Raw genomic sequence first — 24,209 nt, forward strand, 5'->3', positions numbered from 1 at the left:
TTCGGTTCTATTAAAGTCACTGGCACTGAACATCAGGCAGAGTGTGTAACAGGTGGTCGATACAATTCTCTGATATTTTGTTACCCTTTAAGATGAATTTGTACCCCATGGGGTTCAATTCTCTCTCATGGTGTTGATGTAAAATTTATTTGCATGTTGATTTAATTCAATTATTTACCTGGACTGTTGAATTTTAGGCAAACGCATCACCAAACAGTGCACTGACAGAGGAAGTGGAAGCTTGGCTGTCCCCCCAGTAAGAGCAGTGATTAGCCCTTCCTGATAGCATAAGAAAGGAAGTCAGTTAGCCCCTCGAGCCTACTGTGCCAATCAATCAGATTGGGGTTGACCTGGACCTAAATCCATATCCCCGCCTTTGTGCCTTATCCATTCATATCTTTTGTGAAATACTTCAAAAACTCCTCTTTGAAATTAAAAATTGATCATGCATCGATTATCACTTGCGGAACATGGCACGGTGCCACAGTGGTCAGCACTGCTGCCTCACAACGCCAGGGACTCAGGTTCAATTCCAGCCTTGGATGAATGTCTGTGTGGAGTTTGCACTTTCTCCCCATGTCTGAGTGGGTTTCCTCCGGGTGCTTTGGTTTCCTCCCACAGTGTAAAGATGTGCAGGTTAGATGGATTGGCCATGATGAAATGGCCCTTAGTGTCCAAGGATGAGCAGCTTAGGTGGATTGGCCATGCTAAAATGCCCCTTAGTGTCCAAAGATGTGCAGGTTAGGTGGGGTTATGGGGGTAGGGGTTGCTCTTTCAGAGGGTCAGTGCAGACTCGATAGGCCGATTGGCCTCCTGCGCTATAGGAATTCTATGGTGGTTCTAACACAGTTCCAAACTTCTGCCATGAAAGGTCTGGCTCTAAGTTTTAGACAATGGCCCTTAGTCCTAAATGCCTCAAAAGCTAAAGTAGTTTCTCTCTATCTGTCCTATGTGTCCCTCCAGTCCAGAATGCTTAACACCAAATCATTTCTGGATTTGGAATTTTCTAGAAACCTGGGATTATATTAGAACACCTATCCCAAGTGTGACCATTGGAACATGCTGCAGACAAACATTTACCTCAAACTTAAATAGTGATCAAACATTAAAAAGCAGCAATGGAAATTGTTTTTCTTGTCCAAACAGTTAGAATTAGAATTAGAACAGTACAGCACAGAACAGGCCCTTCGGCCCTCAATGTTGTGCCGAGCAATGATCACCCTACTCAAGCCCACGTACCAGTAACCCAACAACCCCCATTAACATTATTTTTTAGGACACTAAGGGCAATTTAGCCTGGCCAATCCACCTACCCCGCACATCTTTGGACTGTGGGAGGAAACTGGAGCACCCGGAGGAAACCCACGCACACACGGGGAGGACGTGCAGACTCCGCACAGACAGTGCCCCAGCCAGGAATCGAACCTGGGACCCTGGAGCTGTGAAGCATTGATGCTAACCACCATGCTACCGTGCTGCCCATCATGTTTCCTCTCCCAAAGTACCAAAATGATGCCAATGATGCTGAAAGCGTGCTCAGATGATTTCTAGGCAATTTCTGAAAGAGGTTCTGAACAATATTCTGAGCAATAAGTTGCCAGACTGGAGAGGTTACAGTGCACCTTGAAAACCTTGGTTAAATCACTGCATAACTTTCTAAATTTCAGGGAGTACAATCCTGGTTTACGTAATCTCTTCTTGTAATTTAAATCGAGGAGACCAGGCACCATTCCGGTAAATTTAAGCTGCACTCCTTCCTGTGCCAAGATTTCCTTCAGAATTTTCTAGATTACAGAATAATATTAGACTGCCTGAGTGTCCTTGTAAACCAGTCACTTAAAGCAAGCATGCAGGTGCAGCGAGCAGTTAGGAAGGCAAATGTAATGTTGGTCTTCGCTGCAAGAGTACTTGAGTACAGGAGCAGGGATGTCTTCATGCAGCTGGACAGGGCCTTGGCGAGACCACACTTGGAGTAGTGTGTGCAATTTTGGTCTCCTTACCGAAGAAAATATATACTTTTCATAGAGGGCGTGCAGCGAAAGCTTTTCAGATTCATTCCTGGGATGACAGGATTGTTGTTTGAGGGGAGAATGGGCCAACTGGGTCTGAATTGACCGGAATTTAGAAGAATGAGAGGGGATCTCATTGAAAGATATAAAATCCTGACAGGGCTGGACAGACTGGATACAGCGTTGACCTTTCTTCAGCTGAGGGGTCTAGAACAAGAAGACACAGTTTCAGGATACGGGGTAGGCCATTTGGGGCTGAGATGAGGAGAAATTTCTTCAGATTTTCTTCAAATTTCTTCAGGTGGTGACCCGTGGAATTCTCGACCACAGATGGCTGAGGAGGTCAAGTCACTGAATATATTTGAGAAAGAAATTAGATTTCTGGACACTAAAGGCATCAAGAGGTATATAGAGAGAGAGCAGGAGTATGGTGTTGACATAGAGGGTTAGCCATGGTCACATTGAATGGTGGAACAGGCTTGATGGGCCGAATAGACTATTCCCGCTTCACTTTTCTATGTTTCCTCGGTTTTGGTGCCTGGAAATACGCACAGCCTCCAGGCATAGGTAACAATGGCTTTGTAGAGCAGAAGCAAGACTTACACCGCCTTGTGTTTATGGCTCAGTTGGCCGCAGTCTTATCTTTGAGTCAAATATTCTGGACTCAGTTGTCACTCCAGGGCTTGTGTACAAAATAGACTATTGGTCTGAGGTGAATGTAAAAACTGCCGGGCTGGATTCTCCGTTATGCCGGCAGCGCACCCACGCCCGGGGATTTCCCATGGATATATTTGTATGGCTGAGGATTGGGAATTGCTTCCTGATTTGTGTTCCCAGGAGGTGTGAAAATCAGCAGCAATTCACCTCTGGCGGGAGAACATAGTGCGGTAAACTCCGGTCCACGAGCCGCATGTTCCTCGGCGCCATGCCTTCACCAGCAGCGGGATTCCCATCACCTGTCAATAGGATTTCCAATTGTGGCCACCCCATGCCACTGGTAAACTCGCGGGCGTGTGTGAGCTACCGGCAGAAGGGAGAATCCCGTGGGCGGAGAATCCCGGCCATAGTCTCCTGAATCGAGAATTTCGCGCAATATCCCAGTTATCAGTTTTCAAGGGGACAACATTTCTCTTGACCACCCTCTTTTATCCCCTAATATAATTATAAAAAAACTTTTATGTTGATATTGATACCCCTTACAAATTTCTTCAAATAGTACAGACCTGGTTTGATTTGGCATGCGCCGGCGGAACCGGCCGAAAACAGGCGCCCGCTCGGCCCAGCGCGGGGCGGCGAATCACCGGTCTTGGAAGTGGCACCCCCCGGCGATTCTCCGCCCCGCGATGGGCCGAGCGGGCGCCTGTTTTCGGCCAGTTCCGCCGGTGTATGTCAAACCAGGTCTGTACTAGCGGGACTTGGCTCCGCGGCCGGCCTGCAGAGTCCTCAGGGGGGCGGGGGTGGATCTGGCCCTGGGGGGTGCCCCCACGGCGGCCTGGCCCATGATCGGGGCCCACTGCTCCGCGGGCGGGCCTGTGCCGGTGGGGGGGGGGGCACTCTTTCCCTCCACGCCGGCTGCTGTCGACCTCCACAATGGCCGGCGCGGAGAAGAACCCCCTCTGCGCATGCGCTGGGATGATGCCAGCACACGCTGGCGCTCCCGCGCATGCGCCAACTCGCGCCGGCTGGCAGAGGCCATTCGGCGCTGGTTTGGTTGACACCAAGCCCTTCCACACCATCTGGTGCGGTGCCAACTCTGCCGGCGCCGGCCTAGCCCCGGAAGGTGCGGACGATTCCGCACCTTACTGGCGGCCCGGTGCCGGAGTGGTTTTGGCCACTCCTCGGCACCGGTACACCCCGCCTCGCCGGGTAGTGCAGAATCCCGCCCCTGATTTTTATTTTTGCATTTCAAAGTATTTTTCTTTTAGTTTAATATAGTCTCTGACCTCTTTGATTATTCTGTTATTTGGCAAGTAGAGCTTGTATCCCCAAGCGTTATCACATTAAATTATTTCTTGGGCATCTCCAATGCTCCCTTTAACGTCTCTTTGCTATGGGTGACCTGTGTGTTGCAGTTTGCTGTGTGATTATGAATGTACACAGCTAAAAAAGTGTTGAAAATTGGTTGCGCGTCCTGTTTATTCCCTACATGGCATGTACATGAGTGCAACTTTGTGGGAACTTTGCCTCCCGCTGATCTTCATTTTACGCGCCAACAGACCCTGATCAAATTGAGTTCCAATTTTTAATTAAAGCATCCTCTCCTTGGGCGGGATTCTCTCAGCACGGGGCCGCAGTGGGGCGAATCGGCGGCATTGGCGTCAGTGCGGCGCCGGCCGGGGGCCACTCGACAGGGTCCCCCTGGTGATTCTCCGGACGGGATGGGCCGAGCACCCGTACCACAAAACCCAAGTACCGCCGGCGCCGTTCTAACCGGCTCTTAGCCTGTCGGACCTCAGCGTGGAAGGGTCTGGGGGCGGCCTGTGGGGGGAGCGGGGGGCGGGCCCGCTGTGGCCTGGCCCGCGATTGGGGCCCACCAATCGGCGGGTCGGCCTCTTGGGCTGGGGGCCCCATTTCTTCCACGCAGGCCCCTGTAGCCCTATACAATTTGGCGTTGGGGCTGTCAGGGAGAAGGGAGCCACTGCGCATGCACGCGTTGGTGCCAGTGCCACTGCGCATGCGCGGGTCCCGCGGCGCCCAGTTGACGCCGGGATCAGCAACCGGAGCGGCGTGGGCTGCTCCAGTGCCGTGCTGGCCCCCTGTATGGGCCAGAATTGTTGATCCTGAGGCCATGTTGACGCCTTCGAGAAACGCGACAGCGTTTCCGACGGCGTCAACACTTAGCCTCAGGATCAGAGAAACCTGCCCCCTGTCATTTGTTTTGTCCCTCAGAGAGGGAGGAACGTTTCTAGTGATGTCAGTTATGGAGTGCATCCCAAAGTGGCTCTATTATAAATAGTGTTGGGGGTGTGGGGCAAGGGGCTTTGAACCAGCATTAGAGTTGATCTGAAGTAGCCTGACCCCAGGAAACAAGAGTAAAAGCTAGAAATGCAATTTATCAACCTGCAGCATGTGTTTGCACAATCTAACCATTTCTGTGCCCAAGACTTTGCGACACAGAGGGATGTTTAGCGTAATTGCTGTCAGTGAAATGGGATGAAACCCTACCTGAGGCTGACAGTAATGAAATAGACATTCTTCAGAATGAATAAAGAAATTCTGGGAACCCCGTTAGAAATTCCAGTATTTATCATGGCATTCTACACCACCTTGAGTACAATTACTTACAGGAGAGGAATGTGTCACTCCTAAAAAGATGCTGGAGCTTTTTTTACAGTTTGGAAAATTCCATGGACCATGGTAGGACAAGAGGTTTCCCCTCTCCTGGCCATTCAGTGCCTCCGACCTCCACTTGCCATTGTCTCTGTCTCTCCAAGGACCCACCCTTCCTGCCTCCATATTCCTCTCATCATTCCTCCCCATTCAAGCCCCTTGGCATCATGCTTCCAAATCTGACCCCGGGGCATATCTCTCAATAACCTTCTCACATCACCTTGCCTGCCATGACCTCGGCCTCCTCATGACAAGATTGGGAGGGGAAGTGCAGAGCTAGTTGTGGCACTGCCCACGGATTTGAAAGTGACTATTGAAATTCTTCATCTAATTTTAATTTTATTTTGTAAAAATCCGAATAGCTAGCTGAGCCCTTACAACGAACAGGACGCAAACTCCAAAAGATCCACTGTCTTTTGTTTTTTCGTAAAAAGGTACTTTTGCTTGGAAAAAAAAATCTAAATTTAGATTTTGGCTTCAGAGCAGTGAAACCTTTACGTTTGTTGATCACATTTACCATTTTTAGTCTTTCAAGGCAAAAACTGCCATTTGTAGATGTTAAAGTTATTATTTTATGTGGCCAATTATATTAAATTTAGGTTGCTCCATATTCTCAAATATTTTTTCCTGCAGCAACTAATTAAGCTAAGTACTTACAATATTTCTTGATCCTTGACATATAAAAACCTTCAGAGTGCAGGCTGTGTGGAGTAATTTTGTCAATGCTGATTTTGATAGATTTTGCATTAAAATTAATTAGCAGACATTAAGTTGATGTCTTTATGATACTACTTGTTTTTCCATGATTAAAAATGGCTGCAATCGAATGCTCCTCATTACGAAACTAAGGTTTACAAACCAGCTGTTAAGGATTTTGAAGCCCATGCATGCCATTAGACTAAATATAAGAGTAAATTAGGTACCCAGAGAACGCAAACTGACTGTTGAAGTAAGGATTAAAAATTAAAATTTGACAAGTTCTTTTCAGGGCACCCCATGATTTGCACAATCCTCTGTCGTATGTACTATTGAAAGTCCAGTGTTTTGAACTGAAGGTCATTCATGTTTATTGATGTAGATTGTCACACGTGACTGGTGGTTTCAAAAGGTAGGGCGCGATTCTCCCAAAAGGGAACAAAGTCCCCTAGCAAGCGTGTTTAGCCACGTGTTTCCCGGCACTCACAATGCGACTCACGGGTGCAATTCTCCTACCCCCACGCCGGGTGGGAGAATCATGGGAGTGCCGGGCGATTCCCGCCACGCCGCCCTGGCATCCGCACGCGATTCTCCTTCCCCCCCCAAAATGGCGTGCCGAGTTTTACGACAGGCCGCTCGGAGAATCGCCGCTCACCCAATCCGAACGGTTCACGCCGGCGCCAACCACACCTGGTCGCTGCCGGCGTGAACAGTGCGCGAACGCTGCGTGTGCGGCCTCTGGGGAGGAGGGAGGGAGGATCGAGCATCAGGGGGGTGCTCAGTGGGGGTCTGGCCCACGATCGATGCCCACCGATTGGCGGGCCGGCGTCTCTAAAAGACTCACTCTTTTTCCTCCGCCACCCCGCAAGATCACTCCAACATGTCTTGCGGGGTGCCCGCGGGGAGGACGGCAACCGCGCATGCGCGGGTTCGCGCCGGCCAACCTGCGCATTCGCGGGTGACGTCATTTAAGCTCCGCCGGCCGCATCATTTACACGGGACCACTTTGATGCGGCGCCAAGGCCCGGCACGCAAAATTGATATGTCGCCGCTCCTAGCCCCCTGGGGGTGGGAGAATAGGGGGCGAGGCGCGGCCTCTGACACCGGAGTGAAACACTCCGGTTTTCACTCCGGCGTCGGCACGTTGTCTCCTGTTGGGAGAATTTCGCCCCGCATTCTATAAGAGGCCTGAACGGGGAACGCGAGGCTGAGGCTGCACATAATGCCATTTTGTACAGTGGGGAGCTCCGTTCGCCGGATCTCCCCAGTGTAGCGAGAGATTTGAAAGTGGCATCCCACTCTCCGAGACCCCTGAAGCGATCCCTTACCTCCTCCCCAGCCTGACCGCTCTATGGGAGGGTCCCCAGCTCCCCCCCCCTCCCCAATACCACACAGGGCACTGCCCGGCCCGATCGCTCGTATGCACAAAATGGCAGCTTGGCACCTTGGCGGTGCCAACCTGGTAGTGCCCATGCCAGCTCTCAGTCACACCTGCGCACCTTGGCACTACCAAGGCTAGCTGTCTTGTTCTAATATGCAGATTTGACAAAAAGTGATCCGTCCCACAATGGGCGGAAATAACATTGCAATATTTTGTGAGATCACGTTGGATCTTGCGAGGCGTTGCGAGCCAGGTAGATCCCGGGAGTGTGGTCTCACGGGTTTTATTGGCCATGCTGCGCTGCGGCGAGCTGCTTTTCTGGTGCAGCGTGGCCATTGGATCATGCCCGTAGTCTCGAGTACTGTTTAGTATGCATCGAAAGTCAAATGTGATACATTCTTACCAGTTCTTTAATTGTTCGCCTTTCAGCAACAGAGCAGTCTACCTGCCACTAATTATTTGCAATAAAAAAAGTTATTTTAGCAGACAGGTGTCAAGCCTATGGTGCAATTTGTAGATTTTATTCATAATGTAATTGCTGGGCATGTGAGGGCTGGCAGACAAATATCTATAGGAATGCAAGTAACCCAAAATAAATTGGATAAGTATCCGTTCTCACCTTCAAAGAAGATAGAGCAATTATTTATGACATATTGTAGTATGCTGTCTGGGCAACAACAAAATTTGGAAATGTTGAAATCATATAATTTTGACTTTGATTGCATTAGTCTGAACTAAAATATTCAATTCATATTTTATATTCAGTCGCGGCATAAAGAAAATCAAGCGTACAAAACAATCGTCTTATAATTTGTATTCTTTAACAGAAGTACGATTCTCCTGGTTTAATATTATTTTCCATCATTAGGACATTGGCAACGGTTTCATCTACAGTAATTCAGGAGAAAGAAAAGGCTTAGCTTGTGATTTCAGTCAGTTTTGTGGAAGCAATGGGCGGAATATAAATTGTGCTGCGTGACCTGTTCACTGGCTGGAAAAATCGGTGAGAACCCTGGTGCGGCCATTTCAGTGAGACTCAATGGGCGGGCTTTTCTGGGCGTTCCCGTTAATTGGAATATCTTGTCCTGCCAACGGTGACCCCTCACCTTGGGTTCCCCTGTGGTGGAGGGTGTGAAAAATGGGAAACCCCATTAGCAGTGGTGGGACCGGAGGATCCTCTGCTGGCCAATGGCAGGTCACCTCACCCGCCCCAAAACATGCCCGTGGAGGGGGGGGGGGGGGGGGGGTGAAGAAAATCCCACCCTACCCCAATCCCATTCAGATATCTACCCGATTAGCGTAGGTTTCCCAGTTCCTGCGAGGGGAATCTTCCCCCAGAAATCCTGCTAGCCGGGTGGATGTCCTACCTCTGAGAGCTGGTGACCAATCAGAGACTGGTAGCTCTCCAGTTCCGGCAGTGCCACTGGGAACAATGGCCACTGTCGATACTGCAATGCGGTCGACATGAGGGAATATCGCTGAAATCCCAGGGGTAAAAGGGCTGGTGGTGAGGTCGGACTTACCCAGGGCCAGGTGGGTTTGGAGATCCTGCCACCTTCCTGCCCCTTGTTGGGGGCATTTTATTCCACCTAATGTGTGTAAATGAGAAGATGCAGCATAAAATGTCACAAAATAGTTTTCATATTCTGTGAGAGCCGCTTGCTCAGTTTTCGCCTTTTGAAGAAGCGGAGCTCAACGTATTTGACAAATCAACAGTCTCTCTAATTAAATGAAAATCACATCATCGCCTTGTTTCAAAAAGCTGCTTTTCCGCAATCCTGTGATTAATTCAGTTTACTTAAGTAATTTAATAATACTCTTAAGATGTGAAATTCAATAATTCAGTGAATCAAGGGTACATTTCTAATGGAATAAAGCTGGGATTATCAGACATAGTTATTGAAAAGCTCCTTATCGTCATGGTTATTGAACACTTGAAGATTGCATCGTGCCCATATGTTACTGAGCACTAGTGGGCAAGTGATTCAAAGCTGCATACTCAAATTTTGTTTCTTTTCTCTAAGCTTATCAATTTGCAATTTATTGTCAAGTTGGCATGAGTGTACAACAAGGGCATTACTTGCTTGCGGCGACAGCATTATTCTACATGGTTAGAAGAATGCATGAATATAAAGTAGTTTGACAGTAAAGTTACAATAATCTATTGAGCCATTTTTCTTTCTCTGGGCAAAGTGTGCTCCCTGCTCTGTACGTTGTCAGCTGCAATCAAGGTACAATGAAGTCCCTATTTCTGTGAATCTGCTTTGTTTACAGGAAATACTGCTGTATCCGCCTGATACTAGAAAAGATCTTCACAGATCTTGGGCTGGATTCTCCAATTTTGAGCCTATGTCTGGAGGAAGTGTCAAGTTTTACGATGAAAACGTCGGCGTTGCCCCCGCAACGATGCGCCGCCCGGTGGGGCGGGGGGGGGGGGGCGGCTACCAGCCGCGCCATGTAAAATCCCCGGCATTGCTGACAGAAACGGCCGGAGAATTGCCGGGTCCGTGGCCGCGCATGTGCACGGCGACGACCTGCAGCGGTCGTGCGGTACAACATGGTGCCGGCCGCGCACGGACCCGGCCTTCCAGATAGTGCCGCCCTGTAAACCCCCTCGCCACCCCTGGACCACCCCCCATCAGTCCCCCCAGCAGCCGAAGTCCCTTTGACCAGTGGAATGGCACCCCCCCCCCCCCCTCCCCCCCCCCCCCCCCTCCCTGACTGTGACGGCGCTGGACCCAGTCCGCAGCCGACACACGAGGTTGATAAAAACTCACAGCACAAGAGTCCCACTCAGGATGTCGGCCCATTGGGGGGGGGGGGGTCTGCCCCAACGGCGTGTGGCCTATTCACCGATGACGGCGTTTTGAAGGGGGCGGAGCATTCGAAAACAGGTGCTACACTCCGGCACCTGTTCGGAAACACAGAGGGACAATTCAGAATGTCCAATTCACCTAACAAGCACGTCTTTCAGGACTTTGTGGGAGGAAACCGGAGCATCCGGAGGAAACTGGGGCACCCGGAGGAAACCCACGCAGAGACTGGGAGAACGTGCAGACTCCGCACAGACAGTGACCCAAGCCGGGAATCAAACCCGGGTCCCTGGCGCTGTGAAGCAACAGTGCTAACCCACTGTGCTACCATGCCGCCCCAATATGTAATGTGACAATCTTTGCGCATGCAACCAAAGATGGAAGTGGCTAAGCTTAAATGGAAATAGCATTGTTTGTGGAAGGAGCAATTTGAGAAGCAGTGCCTCCACATTCAGCAACAATCCCACTAATATCATCAAGATTCCAGTCATATTCGTTGCCTGAGGGATGTTAATTAAAAAACAAAGGCGACTAGAGGAGCATAATGAAATGTAAGATTAACAGTGTGAGCAGTGTGTTAGTAGATATGGATTCAGTTTCGATTGGTCATGCCCTAATGGTATTATTATTTTAGTTCCCGGTGCTGGTTTCTTGGGTTTCTGAATTTTATCTCATGTGACCAGAACTTCCGCATCCTCATAGCAGGACATCATTTTTGCAGTTTAGATTATGTGGAAAGATGGACTTGGTCAAATCATGACATTCTGATATGGATCACCAAATGCACCAATTTCACAATATGCATTACAAATCCAGTAATACAAACTACCCAGGTCGACATGTCACTGTTCAGATGTTAATTCTAGGAATAACAAGGTACTTTTATGTTTTTACATTGGTTTTGCTATTATTTGGCTAGTATAGTACTATCTACAAAGGGGGAAGAATTCTGACGCCTATGACACTGGAGTAAAAGGTTTTGAAAATGAATTAAATAAGTCTGGTGATATGTGGACCGCTGATTTGCTGGCCGACTAATGTCCTTCAAAGGTGCATTAACTTCCTGACCTACAGGTGGTGCTACTGACAGTATGCATTGATTATTAACGCCCGCAGGCAAACCGGACAGTAAAGGCAACCATGCAGGTACTACACACCCACATCCCGAGAATGAATAAATCATTGCCAGCAGAGCTGAAAGTAAATATTATTTAAACTATCTATTGGCTGTTGGATCCATTCTCTTTCACAGCTGGAACGGCAGGTTCTATTCCCAGCTCATACTGTAAATACAAATTTTCCGATCAATATTAACTTGATTTCCTTTAGTCAGTTGCGAACAGAGGCTGAGATTAGAAAGTGGCAGTATCTTTGATATCGATGTATCAGTAAAAGTATCCAGATTAATGCAGCAATGGATCCACTATTTGATGTTGAGTATTTGTAATCTTAGTTCGACAATAGTTGAAACATACTAACATACAAACACATGAATTAGGAACTGAAACAGAATATACTGGACCATCTCAGTGGGTCTGACAGCATCTGCGGAGAAAAAGTATGAATTAGGGGTGGAAGTATTCGGCTCCTGAAATGAAAATGAAATGAAATGACCACTATTTGATAAGATATGGGCCGATCTGATTATGACCTCAACTGTATTTTCCTGTCTAGCGCTCTTGTTAATCAAGAATCCGATTTATTCCTGGGGAGGAGGACGGACGCCCTTGCCTTTGCCTCCCTGATCGCCCGCCGTAGAATCAGTTTGGCTGGCGGTCAGCAGCACCGCCCAGAGCTGCAGACTGGCTGTCCGACCTCTCGGAATCTCTCCAAATGGAGAAAATCAAATTCGCCATCCGAGGGTCGGACGGCGGCTTCCATAGAACGTAGGAGCCATTCATGCAATTGTTCCGGGACCTGTTTGTGGCCAACGAACAAGAGGAAGAATAGTCGGGTGGCCAAGAATCAGGGGAAAATGGACGGGAATCGGGGGAAGGTAGCTGGGGGGGGGGGGGGTTACGGGTTCGTTATGGGGGTTTGATGGCAAGCTAAGGCCCAAAACCAAACTATAAATATTGGGTAATGTAAAATATGTATGCCGGCTAAAGGGGGCGGCCACAATTGTTGTTATAAAGATGCTTACCTGTAAATATACATGTTAATTTTTTGTGTTTTCTTTTTTTCTCTCTAATAATTTGTAACTTGTCATATATAAAATATGAAAACTCAATAAAAAACATTTATAAAAAAAAAATAATCAAGAATCCATTAACTCAGCCTTCAAAATAGTCAACAACCGTGCCTCCACAGCTCTCTAGGGAAAAGGATTCCACAGACTAATGACCTTCTGAAACATAACAAAATCGCATCTCCATTTTAAATGGGAGACCCCTAATTTGTAAGCTGTGTCCCCTGGTTCTCGACTCCCCCACATGGGGAAACATCCTCTCAGAATCCACCCTGTCAAGTCCCCTCAGGATCTTCTCTGTTTCTCACTCTTCCAAATTCCAGTGAATATCGGTCCAACCTGTCCAAACTTTCCTCATAAGATAATCCCTTCACCCCAGGAATCACTCAAGTTGACCTTCGCTGAACTGCTTCTCATGCAATTATATCACCACAACTCTACACAATACTCTAGATGTGGTCTCACCAGCATCCTATACAACTGTAACAAAACTTCCCTACTTTTATACTCCATTCCTTGCGATAAACACCAACATTCCATTTGTCTTCCTAATCACTTGCTGTACCTGCACAACAACTTTGTGTGATTCATGTACCAAGACACCCAGGTCCCTCTGTACAGTTGAGTTCTGCAATCTCTCTCCATTTAAGTAATGGATTGTTTTTCTATCCTTCCTGCCAAAGTGGACAATTCACATTTCCCCACATTATTTGCCATTTGCTAATGCTTTTCCCCACTCACTTAGCCTACATATATCCCCGTGCAGTCGCCACTCCTCTTCATAACTTACTTTCCTACCTGTCTTTGTATCATCACATTTAGCAATCATACATTTGGTCCCTTCATCCAAGTCTTTGATATAAATTGTAAATAGTTGAGGCCCCAGCGCTGCTCCATATGGCACTCTGTTATTCACAACTTACCAATCCGAAAATTACCCTTTTATCCTTAATCAATGCTTCTTCTTAGCTAATCAATCCTCTAACCATGCCAATACCTTACCCCTTATACTATGGGCTCTTATTTTGTGTCATAACCTTTGATGCGGCACCTCATCAAATGCCATTTGGAAATCTAAATACACCACGTCTACAGGTTTTCTGAGGTACTATGTAGAGTCTTCAAATCACCGGCACAGGAGGAGGCCATTTTACTCATCATGTCTGTGCTGCCTCTTAAATCCTATAAGACTCACTCCTGGGATCTGTTCCCATAACCCTTGATTTCTTTCTACAATGGTCTTGAAAAGTAAGCACAGCTCTCTTTTTTATTTTGCACCCGTTACAAAAATAACATGATTCAAATCTGTTGATTTCAGGGTATCAGCAGCCTGTTCAGTTCGCTGAAGGTTGTGCGTCTTCTCAGACTTGGCCGCGTCGCCAGGAAGCTGGACCATTACCTTGAATATGGTGCCGCCGTGCTGGTACTCCTGGTATGCGTTTTTGGCTTAGTGGCTCATTGGCTTGCCTGCATATGGTACAGTATCGGAGACTACGAGGTCATCGATGAAGTCACCAACAGAATTAAAACAGACAGCTGGCTCTACCAGTTGGGACAAAGTATTGGAACACCCTACCATTTTAATGCCAGTGGTACCGGACAGTGGGAAGGGGGACCCACAAAGGATTCACTGTACATATCTTCCCTTTACTTTACCATGACCAGCCTTACCACAATTGGATTCGGCAACATTGCTCCTACCACAGATGGGGAGAAGATATTTTCTGTGGCTATGATGATGGTTGGCTGTAAGTATATGCATTTTTAAAATTACCAATGCAAAAGGGTTACCATATTTTAAAGATTGTAGTATCCATTATGACATAAGGTGTTAGAACTCTAGAACCACTACAGTGAAGAAGGAGGCCATTTGGCCCATTGAGTCTGCACCGACAGTCTGAAAGAGTACACTATTTAGGCCCACTCCCCCGCCCTAGCCCTGTAAACCCACCTAAACTTCTGGACACTAAGGGGAAATTTACCATAATCCACCTAACCTGTATATCTTTTGACTGTGGGAGGAAACCAGAGCACCCAGAGGAAATCCACGCAGACACGGGGAGAACGTGCAAATTCTGCACAGTCACCCAAGGTCAGAATTGAACCCGGGTCCCTGCCACTGTGAGGCAGCAGTGCTAACCACTGTCCCACCATTTGACCCAGATGGAAGGAGCATATTTAGGTTTAACATTGAGTTTTACTGGGTTGGTAAAAACTTTGTCTAATGCAAACACTAGGTTAAAGAAATCTGAGTTGGCAATTTCATGTTTCAATTTTTTTTTTGGTGGTGGGCTTACTCTAATTGTATTTTAAAACAAATCTAACTTTAATTTTGAGGCTTCTGACTTTCCTTATCATCGGCACATTATCCTTCCAGGAGCTGTTGAATCAGTAGTCATTACTCACCACCCGTTACATCTTGCGTCCAAAAGTGGACAAAGTCATCCAATTGCTGAACGAGTGCTGAGGGTATCTTTGCAAATGCAGCACAAACCCATCTCCAGCAATAATTAGGTCGCGGTGGAAAATGTTATGAAATAATGGCCTGTAGTGGGTAGGCGAACCTGCCCTCTTGGTTCCACTGGCTGTGTTTCAACTTGTGTTATCATAGTCTCTACTTATTGTCATCCAGAAATGTAGAGCATACATCAGCATTGTAGATCGTAAACTTTCCCTTAAAATATGGTGAATTGACCAGTCACGTAGCTGCTGCCTTCGCTGTTATGGTATGTTTTTTGCGAAAATTGAGAAACTGATAACACAATTTTCCAGATGAAGCACCACCAGTTCAGTAACTAATCACAAAAATATATAATTTGATGTGTCATTATTTTTGATTTATTTCATGGTTTTGATATAAAAACAGAAGTTAGGTATGTGAAACGCCATTTAGTGAATCCCACTCAAGCTATCATTAAACTGCTGATTCTGCACCTCAGTTGGCTTTCAACATCTTCCTACTATCTGCATCGCATATCTATATCCTACATATGATAACATATTTGATTTGATTTGATTTATTATTGTCACATGTATTAGTATACAGTGAAAAGTATTGTTTCTTGCATGCTGTACAAACAATGCATACCGTACATAGGGAAGGAAGGAGAGACTGCAGAATATAATGTTACAGTTACAGCAAGGTGTAGAGAAACATACAAATGTATAACTTTTTATTTTAATGTAATTTCCATTGCTATTGTTGACCTGGTAACACCCTGGTACTGATCAAGTCATTAACTCTTGTGGGTTTTGATACAAGTTTCAATCAATTGGAATACCCTTTCAATTTGTCTAGATTTTGACTGGTAGAGTAATGTGTCCTTATTTGGGATGGGCAAAGATACAGGCGTACCGGAGTTCCACATCTGCAAAAAAAAACATTGGCCAGGTCTCTCCATTTGGAAGACTACGTTCTCCTGCTGGAGGTGAATTGGAACTGATTTGTGCTCCCAGCGGGAATGCAAACCAGGAAGCAATTCAGTATAAATTTGCATGACGAGGGATTCCCGAGGGATCTCGTTATTGGGCTACTCCCAACCCCATTGCAAAGCAGCCCCCCAATGTCCCCTCGCCCCCACATCAGGAATCAGCCCCCCAGCCCCAGATTTTCTGGGTCCCCCTCTTCCCCCAAGTACGAGGGGGACCCGCCCAGCCCGTCTGCCTGCCCCCAGAAACCCGTAAATAGGAGGACCCGTCCAGATACCCCTCCGAATTGGGGAACCTCTCAGAGACCCCCTGAATAGGGGACCCCCTGAGAGATCCCCTGAATAAATGGGCCCCCATAAAGTCCCCCTGATTGTGGATCCCCGCAGACACCCCTAGCTAAAGAGATCCCTCCGACACCCCCTAGCTAAAGAGACCCCGCCAATGACTGCTTAGCTAAATGGACTCTTCCTGAGACCCCATAACTAAAGGAACCCCTCCAACCCCTCACTGACCCCCCCAGAAAATGGACCCCTGTCTGGAATCCAGAGAGCAGTCCAGAGAGGGGCAGTGAAAACAATCACTGTTGTAACATTAACCTGGGCATATACCTGCTGGCTCAGACAGAGGAAGTACCAAGTGTCCATTCTTGGAAAGAGAAAAGCATTGACCTGTGTTTAAACCCCTCAGCTCCTTTAACTACAGGCGATACTTACACATTTCTCTTCGTGGGCTATGATTGACAGCTTCTACAAACACAGGTGTCAGCCTTGCTTCATTCATCTTCCTTCATAGATGAATAATCCTAAATGCTTAAACCACAATGTTTAGAAACATCAACCGCTTCAAAGAGAGTTAAGTGCTGTCAATTTCCAGCTCAGCACTTCAAAATCACTCAGGTGTGAAGAGGGTGATTGAAATGCACTTGAGTTCAGCGAACCCTGATCCCGCCACCAGCAGAGGGGGCCGGAGCATAGCGGTCGGTTCGGCTCCTGGCACGAACCTTGATTTCAGCCCGACGCCCGATCATGCCTGGCATTGCCAGTGCCGAGGGCCGGTGAATCCATGCCATCTTTATTTTTGAGCAGTCAAGTTGAAACTATTTTAAAATTATTAATTCGGGAATGTGAGCAGTGTTGGCAAGACCAATTGCCGATGCAAAGGTGATTGTAATCCATCTGCAAGCTATGGGGTGTAGGTACATCCACAGTGCTGTTAGGTAGAAAGCGCCATGATTTTGACCCTGTTGATATAGCTCCATGTCAGGAAGGTCTGTCAATTGGATGGGAACTTGTTGGTAGAGGTTATCCACTGTGCCAGCTACCCCTGACTTTGTAGCTGGAAGGTTGGGAGGGGTGGATTTTCTGGCCATTCTCACTAGCGGGATCTTCTGGCCCCGCCAACGGCGAACCCCTGCTGTGGGTTTCCCGGCAGTGGGGAATTGGTTCAATGAGTTTGGAAGTTGTGGTTGAAGAAGGCTCAGTGAGTTGTGCTCACTGCTGCCACTATGCGCTGATGGTGGGAAGAATGAATGTTTAACGTAATGGATGTAACGTCAATTAAGTAGATTGACTAGGATGATGCCAAGTTTCTCAAATGTTGTCAGAGCTGCTCTCATCTGGGAAAGTGGAGAATATTCTAACACATTTGGAACTTGTAAGGCAATTTGGAGGAAAATGGACTAGTTAGTGACAGGCAGCATGGTTTTGTACGGGGAAGGTCATGTCTCACCAACTTAATTGAGTTTTTTGAAGAGGTGACAAAGAAAATTGATGAGGGAAGGGCTGTGGGTATAGTTTATATGGCGTTGATTAAGGCATTTGACAAGGTCCCACATGGCAGACTGGTACAAAAACTAAAAATTACATGGGGTTCAAGGTGGGCTAGCGCGATGGATACAGAATTGGCTTGGTTATAGAAGACAGACAGTAGCGGTGGAAAGGTGTTTTTCTGAATGGAGATCTGTACCTAGTGATGTTCCCCAGGGACCAGTGCTGGGACCTCTGTTGTTTGTAGTTTATATAAATGATCTGGAGAAAAATGTGGATGGTCTGATTAGTAAGTTTGCGGATGACATGAAGGGGCTTGTTTAGCACAGGGCTAAAGAGCTGGCTTTTAAAGCAGACCAAGGCAGGCCAGCAGCAAGGTTCAATTCCCATATCAGCCTCCCCGAATAGGCGCCAGAATGTGGCGACTAAGGGCTTTTCACAGTAACTTCATTTGAAGCCTACTTGTGACAATAAGCGATTTTCATTTCATTTCATTTCAAGATTGGTGGAGTTGCTGGTAGTGCCGAGGATTGTCAGAGGATACAACAGGATATAGATAGATTGGAGATGTGGGCACAGAAATGGCAAATGGAGTTTAATCCGGACATATGGGTTTTGGAGGATCAAATCTAGGTATGAATTATACTGTAAATGGCAGAACTCTTAGGAACACTAACATACAGAGGGATCTGGGCGTGCAGGTTCACAGTTTCCTCACAGTGGCAACAGAGGTGGCCAAGGTGATTAAGAAGACATATGGCATGCTTGCATTCATCAGCTGGGGCATTGAGTACAGGAGTTAGGAAATCATGTTAGCTATACAAAACATTGACTAGACCGCATTTGGAGTATTGCATGCAGTTCTGGTCACCACATTATCAGAAGGACGTGGAAGCTTTGGAGAGAGTGCAAAGAAGGTTCACCAGGATGTTGCCTGGTCTCAAGGGTGTTGGCTATGAGGAGAGGTTAAATAAACTAGGATTCTTTTCACTGGAAGGACGGAGGCTGAGGGGAGACCTGATAGAGGTCTACAAAAGTTTGAGAGGCATAGATAGGGTGGACAGTCAGAGGCTTTTTCCAAGGGTGGAAGTGTCAATTACAAGGGGGCACAGGTTCAAGGTGAGAGAGGGAAAGTTCAAGGGAGATGTGCGGGGTACGTTTTTCATGCAGAGAGTAGTGGATACCTGGAACGTGCTACCAGAGGATGTGGTTGAAGCAGGCACATTAGCAACATTTAAGAGGCATCTGGATGGGTACATGAATAGGGAGGAAATAGAGGGATACGGATCATAGATACATAGAAGATAGGAGCAGGAGGAGGCCCTTTGGCCCTTCGAGCCTGCTCCACCATTCATCACGATCATGGCTGATCATCCAACTCAATAGCCTAATCCTGCTTTCTCCCCATAGCCTTTGATCCCATTCTCCCCAAGTGCTGTATCCAGCTGTTTCTTGAATATATTCAAAGTTTTAGCATCAACTACTTCCTGTGGTAATGAATTCCACAGGCTCACCACTCTTTGTGTGAAGAAATTTCTCCTTATCTCTCTCCGAAATCGTTTACCCTGAATCCTCAGGCTGTGACCTCTGGTTCTGGGCACACCCAGAATCGAGTAGGGGCAGAAGTTTGTTTTTAGTTAGGACATCATGATCGGCGCAGTCTTGGAGGACTGAAGGGCCTGTTCCTGTGCTGTACTTTCCTTTGTTCTCTTTGTTCTTTGTAGATGGTGTAGGAGGCATTGGAGAGACATGAGATGAGTCATTTATCATCTAATACACAGAATCTGATCTACTTTTGTAGCCACAGTATTTATGTCAAGTTTCTGGTCAGTCACCACCAGGATGTTGATGGTAGGGGATTCAGCGGTGTTAATGCTGTTGAATGTCAAAGGAGGTAGTTAGATTTTATCTCATTGGGAACTATCATGACTTGACACTTGTGTGACCCACATGTTACGTGCCACTTATCAGTCCAGCATTGGAACTGTTCTGGAACAGCTTAGCTAAAGGTCTAACTCTGCTCAAGTCTTCAGCTCTATTTCCAAGATGTGGGTTGAGAAGCTGTTATAAATGCTGAACCACGTTCTGGGATTACCTCCCCCATTCTCGTTTCTGGTCATTTTTGTCACTGCAGGTTAAGTCCACACACACTCCCATCCTTTCTGGCTCCATTGCAATTTTGACGGAGCTGACCCATTTTGTTAGTGGTTCTCAGCACATCAGAGGAGTTCTGAACCACGGTGGAACCCTAGTCCTGAGTTGGGAATCCAACAAAAACAGCCATTCAACATTCCTTTTAAAATACATTGCCCCGCTTCTCATAAAACTGTCAATCAATTGCAGCCATTCATCATATCAATGACAAAAAAAGGTTTAATGCACTTCGCATCTCTTAATCTTGTGTTAATAAACACACAGGCATTGAAAAAACATTCAAAGAAAGATCAGCATGTAACAACATTTTAAACATATTAACCAAACAATGCTAGCACTTCCCTAGTAGCTGTGTCAAAATCGATTCGCCATTTCTAGAGCTCAGCCAGTCATAATGCTTCTTCAGTATTCTCTTAAAACTGTCAATCAAATTGTGAATGTACACCCCCCTCCTACTGAGGTAACTGTTTCTAGACCATTTAAGATTCAGCCAAACATTCATAATAGTCCCAGCTATGAAAACTAGTATTAAAACACATGTATATTACAATACAGCATCTAATATTGACATTGTGGTAAAAATATTTTCCACTTACCTGTATTAACATTCCAGACTCTTCAGCAGGCTCCACTCAATGGTCACAAATTCTCAATTTTGGCAGTTTTAAAAATCTGAGCTTTGAAAACCTACATCAATACATGTAATTAGCGCAGGAAGGAAATTTAAATTTCCCACAGTGCCCACAATTCCATGCCAACATGATAAGAGGTGTTCAGACTCAAGGCCTTCCCAAAATATGAAAAGGCCACACAATAATTTGGGATTGGGAAGGCACTGAAAATTGGAAATTACAGTAAAAAATTCCCACAATTTTTTTACTTTCCCAACTCCAATCCTGTCTTTGTTGGGAACAAAATCTGGCACATTGTCTTGTTTGAAATGCAGCATCAATTCACCACTTGAACAACACGACAAGGAAGTCTCAGCCTGCGTTAGGCAATCAATTTTCTGAATTGGGACTTGGAGCCCAAAGTTTCCTGACAGAGAGGTGAGAGTGTGAGCACTGGACAAAAATAGCACAACAGCTCCTCCCTGCACCCTGCTCCCATCTCCTGAATAGAGGACATTTAAGGCACTTTTGAATTTGCAGTGTTAAAGTAGTGTGTGCTCGATAAAATAATGACCTGCTTATATGTCTCTCCATGGCTTATGCTCCAGCTTGTTTGTTATGATTCAATGATCATGGTTTCTAGATCACCTCTGTGAGTGCCATGGGTGGGATTAAGTGACCATGGTAAATTCTTGTGAAGAAGGTAAAATGCTTTGGAAATAACTTTATTAAAGAAATGGTTTGCCTTTGGCCGAATTATTCAGAGGAACAGCTAATACAGCAATCTGTCAGACAAACAATATACGTTTTAGGACAATTGAACTCTTCCATTACAACAATTATTACACTTCAAAAGTTAATTGGTTGTAAAGCACATTGGCCTGTTGTCAGGTTGTGGAAGCTGCTATATAAATATAAGTCATTCTCTTCAAGCCAAGCCTTTTATATACTTTTCAGAGTGCTTGTGAAGGAGGGGGAAGATAGATAAATAAAGGACAAGACTTCATTAGAGCCACTCGTTTCGATGGGCTGAAGGATTTTGATAGGCAGAAGGAACTGTGATGCCACATCACCTACAGTCTTATCGCAATTTAGATTGTGGTGTATTTTAGAACAGTTATAGATTTTGACTCAAACAGCAACAACTTATAGATACACTTTGACACAATATCATGTTCCAATAAGGCACTTCATTGATGCTTTATGAAGCAATATTTGACCAAAGTCACACGAGGAGACATCAGGACAGATGACCAAAAGCTTGGTCAAATTTAATCGATTATAAGGAGTATCTTAAAGTATGTATGAGAGACAGAGATGTGGAGTGGCTAGGGAAGGAATTCCGGAGCGAGAGCTCTTTGGCAGCTGTGCCGGTGTTTATGTAGTGACATGTGTACCTTCTGTTGCCCTATTATGTATTTTCTTTTATTTCCCTTTCATTTCATGTACTTAATGATCTGTTGAGCTGCTCACAAAAAAATATTTTTCACTGTAACTGGGTACACGTGACAATAAACAAATCCAATCCAATCCAACATCAATGGTGGCACGTTTAAAATCAGGCCAAAAGAGACCAGAATGGGTGCACATATCTTGCAGGGTTGTGGGGTTGGAGGTGATTACAGAGATAGGGAGGACAATGGAAGGCCATGGAGGTATTTGACATATTGGATTGAATAAGGATTGAAATTTTAACATTGAGGAATTGTGGGAACCAGTGTAGGTCAGAGGATGATTGGTGAATGGGATTTGGTGTGAGGTAGGACACGGGTACCAGAGTTTCATCGAATTTATGATTTCATAGAATTTACAGTGCAGAAGGACGCCATTCAGCCCATCGAGTCTGCACCAGCTCTTGGAAAGAGCACCCTACCAACCCCACACCTCCACTCCATCCCCATAACCCAGTAACCCCACCCAACACTAAGGGCAATTTTGGACACTAAGAGCAATTTACCACATCTTTGGACTGTGGGAGGAAACCAGAGCACCTGGAGGAAACCCATGCACACACGGGGAGAAAGTGCAGATTCCGCACAGACAGTGACCCAAGCTGGGAATCGAACTGGGATCCTGGAGCTGTGACGCAATTGTGATAACCACTGTGCTACCGTGCTGCCCTCAATTGTGCCCTCAGTTTGGATGACTTTAAGTTTATGGAGAATGCAAGATGGGAAGCTGGACAGGCGTACATTAGAATATTCAAGTCTGGGGCAACCCAGTCATCACTGTGGACTTCAGAAGCAAATGAGGGAGGTGGGGATAGAGTTGTACGGTGCTACAGAGGTGTAAATGGGCAGGCTCGGTAATGGTGCTGATATGTGGTCACACAGGTGGTTGAGTCAGGCTGGCTGCAGAATGAGTAATGATGAAATTAAGTTGGACAACTGAAAGCTTTCTTCCAGAAAGCCAGTTGGTGAAGAATAGAACTGGAGCCTATCTTTAGAAACTTTTATATTTATTTATACGGTTACGCATTGCAAGTATACACTGCACGGTGTAAACAATGGGTTGCAATATGATGGCACCATGGCTAGCACTGCTGTCTCACAGCGCCAGTAACCAGGGTTTAATTCTGGCCTTGGGAGACTGTGTGGAATTTCAACGTTCTCCCATATCCGAGTAGGTTTCCTCCAAGTGCTCCGGTTTCCTCCCGCAGTCCAAGCATGTGCACGTTAGGTGGGTTGATCATGCTAAAATTGCCCTTTAGTGTCCAAATATGTGCAGGTTAAGTGGGGTCACAGGGATAGGCCAGAGGGGTGGGCCTAGCTAGGGTGCTCTTTCAGAGGGTCGGGTGCAGACTTGATGGGCTGAATGACCTCCTTCTGCACTGTAGGAAGTCTGTGGAGCTCCTAACCCCAACAACTGCAGTTTTAGCCTGTCTCTATTTAAAGGACTCAAGTAAAACCTGTCATAATATACATCTATGTATATAATGGAGTGCAGACAGGCAGTGATTGACACATAGGATGACCAGTAAGCACACAGAATAGAGCAGCCAATCATCAGACAGGACACAAACATTATAAAGCCAGAGGGCACCAGTTTTCCAGCTCTCTCGGGACACAGCCACTGAGACAGTCAGAGCTCGTGAGCTAGCCAGTGCAAACACCATGTGGTAGCTAGTAAGTCTGGTCAGGCTAGCATCAGGCCTACAGTCAAGTCAGCATAGTGTCAACCCACAGTTGAACATGTATAATAGTTTAGATGTTAAATAAAATTGTGTTGCATCTCATCAAGTGTTGGAGGTCTGTCTCTCGCTACACTGCATCAAGTGTAGTCCACATCGACCCAGCCTGCCCAACACAGTGGTCCCAGGTAGTGATGCTGAAAATTGACGGACCTACCTTGAGTGAATCAGCGTTGACCAGCAAACAGCCATCCGGTGACATGGAAAACGTCTGCCCTCCTCCGCAGCTCCGCATCGCCGGCAACCTCAGTGCAAATTGGAAGATTTTCAAACAAAAGTTCCAACTCTATCTCGAAGCCACCGACCTCAAGGCTGAATCAGATGCCAGGAAGATTGCACTAATACTCTCCACAGCCGAGTCCACGCCATCCACATCTGCAACTCCCTTAAATTCGCTGAGGCGAAGACAAGACAAAATTTAAAACAGTCCTGGAGACGTTTGACAGCCACTACGACATTGAGGTGAATGAGAGCTTTGAACGGTACGTTTTCCAGCAGAGGCTTCAGGGTAAGGATGAACCTTTTCAATCATTTTTGACCCATCTCCACATCCTCGCACAGTCATGTCACTATTGTCATGTGGGAGTACCTTTAAGAAATGGATGTTTAAGCAATGTACCTTTGAGAAATGAAGCAGCTCAT

The 24,209-nt window shown here is 46.4% G+C and overlaps 1 protein-coding gene across 1 annotated transcript in view; it reads left to right on the forward strand.

Moving 5' to 3' along the window:
* The window catches only part of kcnh5b (potassium voltage-gated channel, subfamily H (eag-related), member 5b), a 474,329-nt gene that overhangs the window by 208,202 nt on the left and 241,918 nt on the right, over positions 1–24,209 (forward strand). The window contains 1 exon segment of the mRNA XM_038775353.1: positions 13,736–14,165. Within this exon segment, the coding sequence (XP_038631281.1) occupies positions 13,736–14,165 (430 nt within the window).

This window comes from Scyliorhinus canicula, chromosome 2 (genome assembly GCF_902713615.1).
Source record: "Scyliorhinus canicula chromosome 2, sScyCan1.1, whole genome shotgun sequence".
In the NCBI taxonomy this organism is placed as follows: Eukaryota; Metazoa; Chordata; class Chondrichthyes; order Carcharhiniformes; family Scyliorhinidae; genus Scyliorhinus; species Scyliorhinus canicula.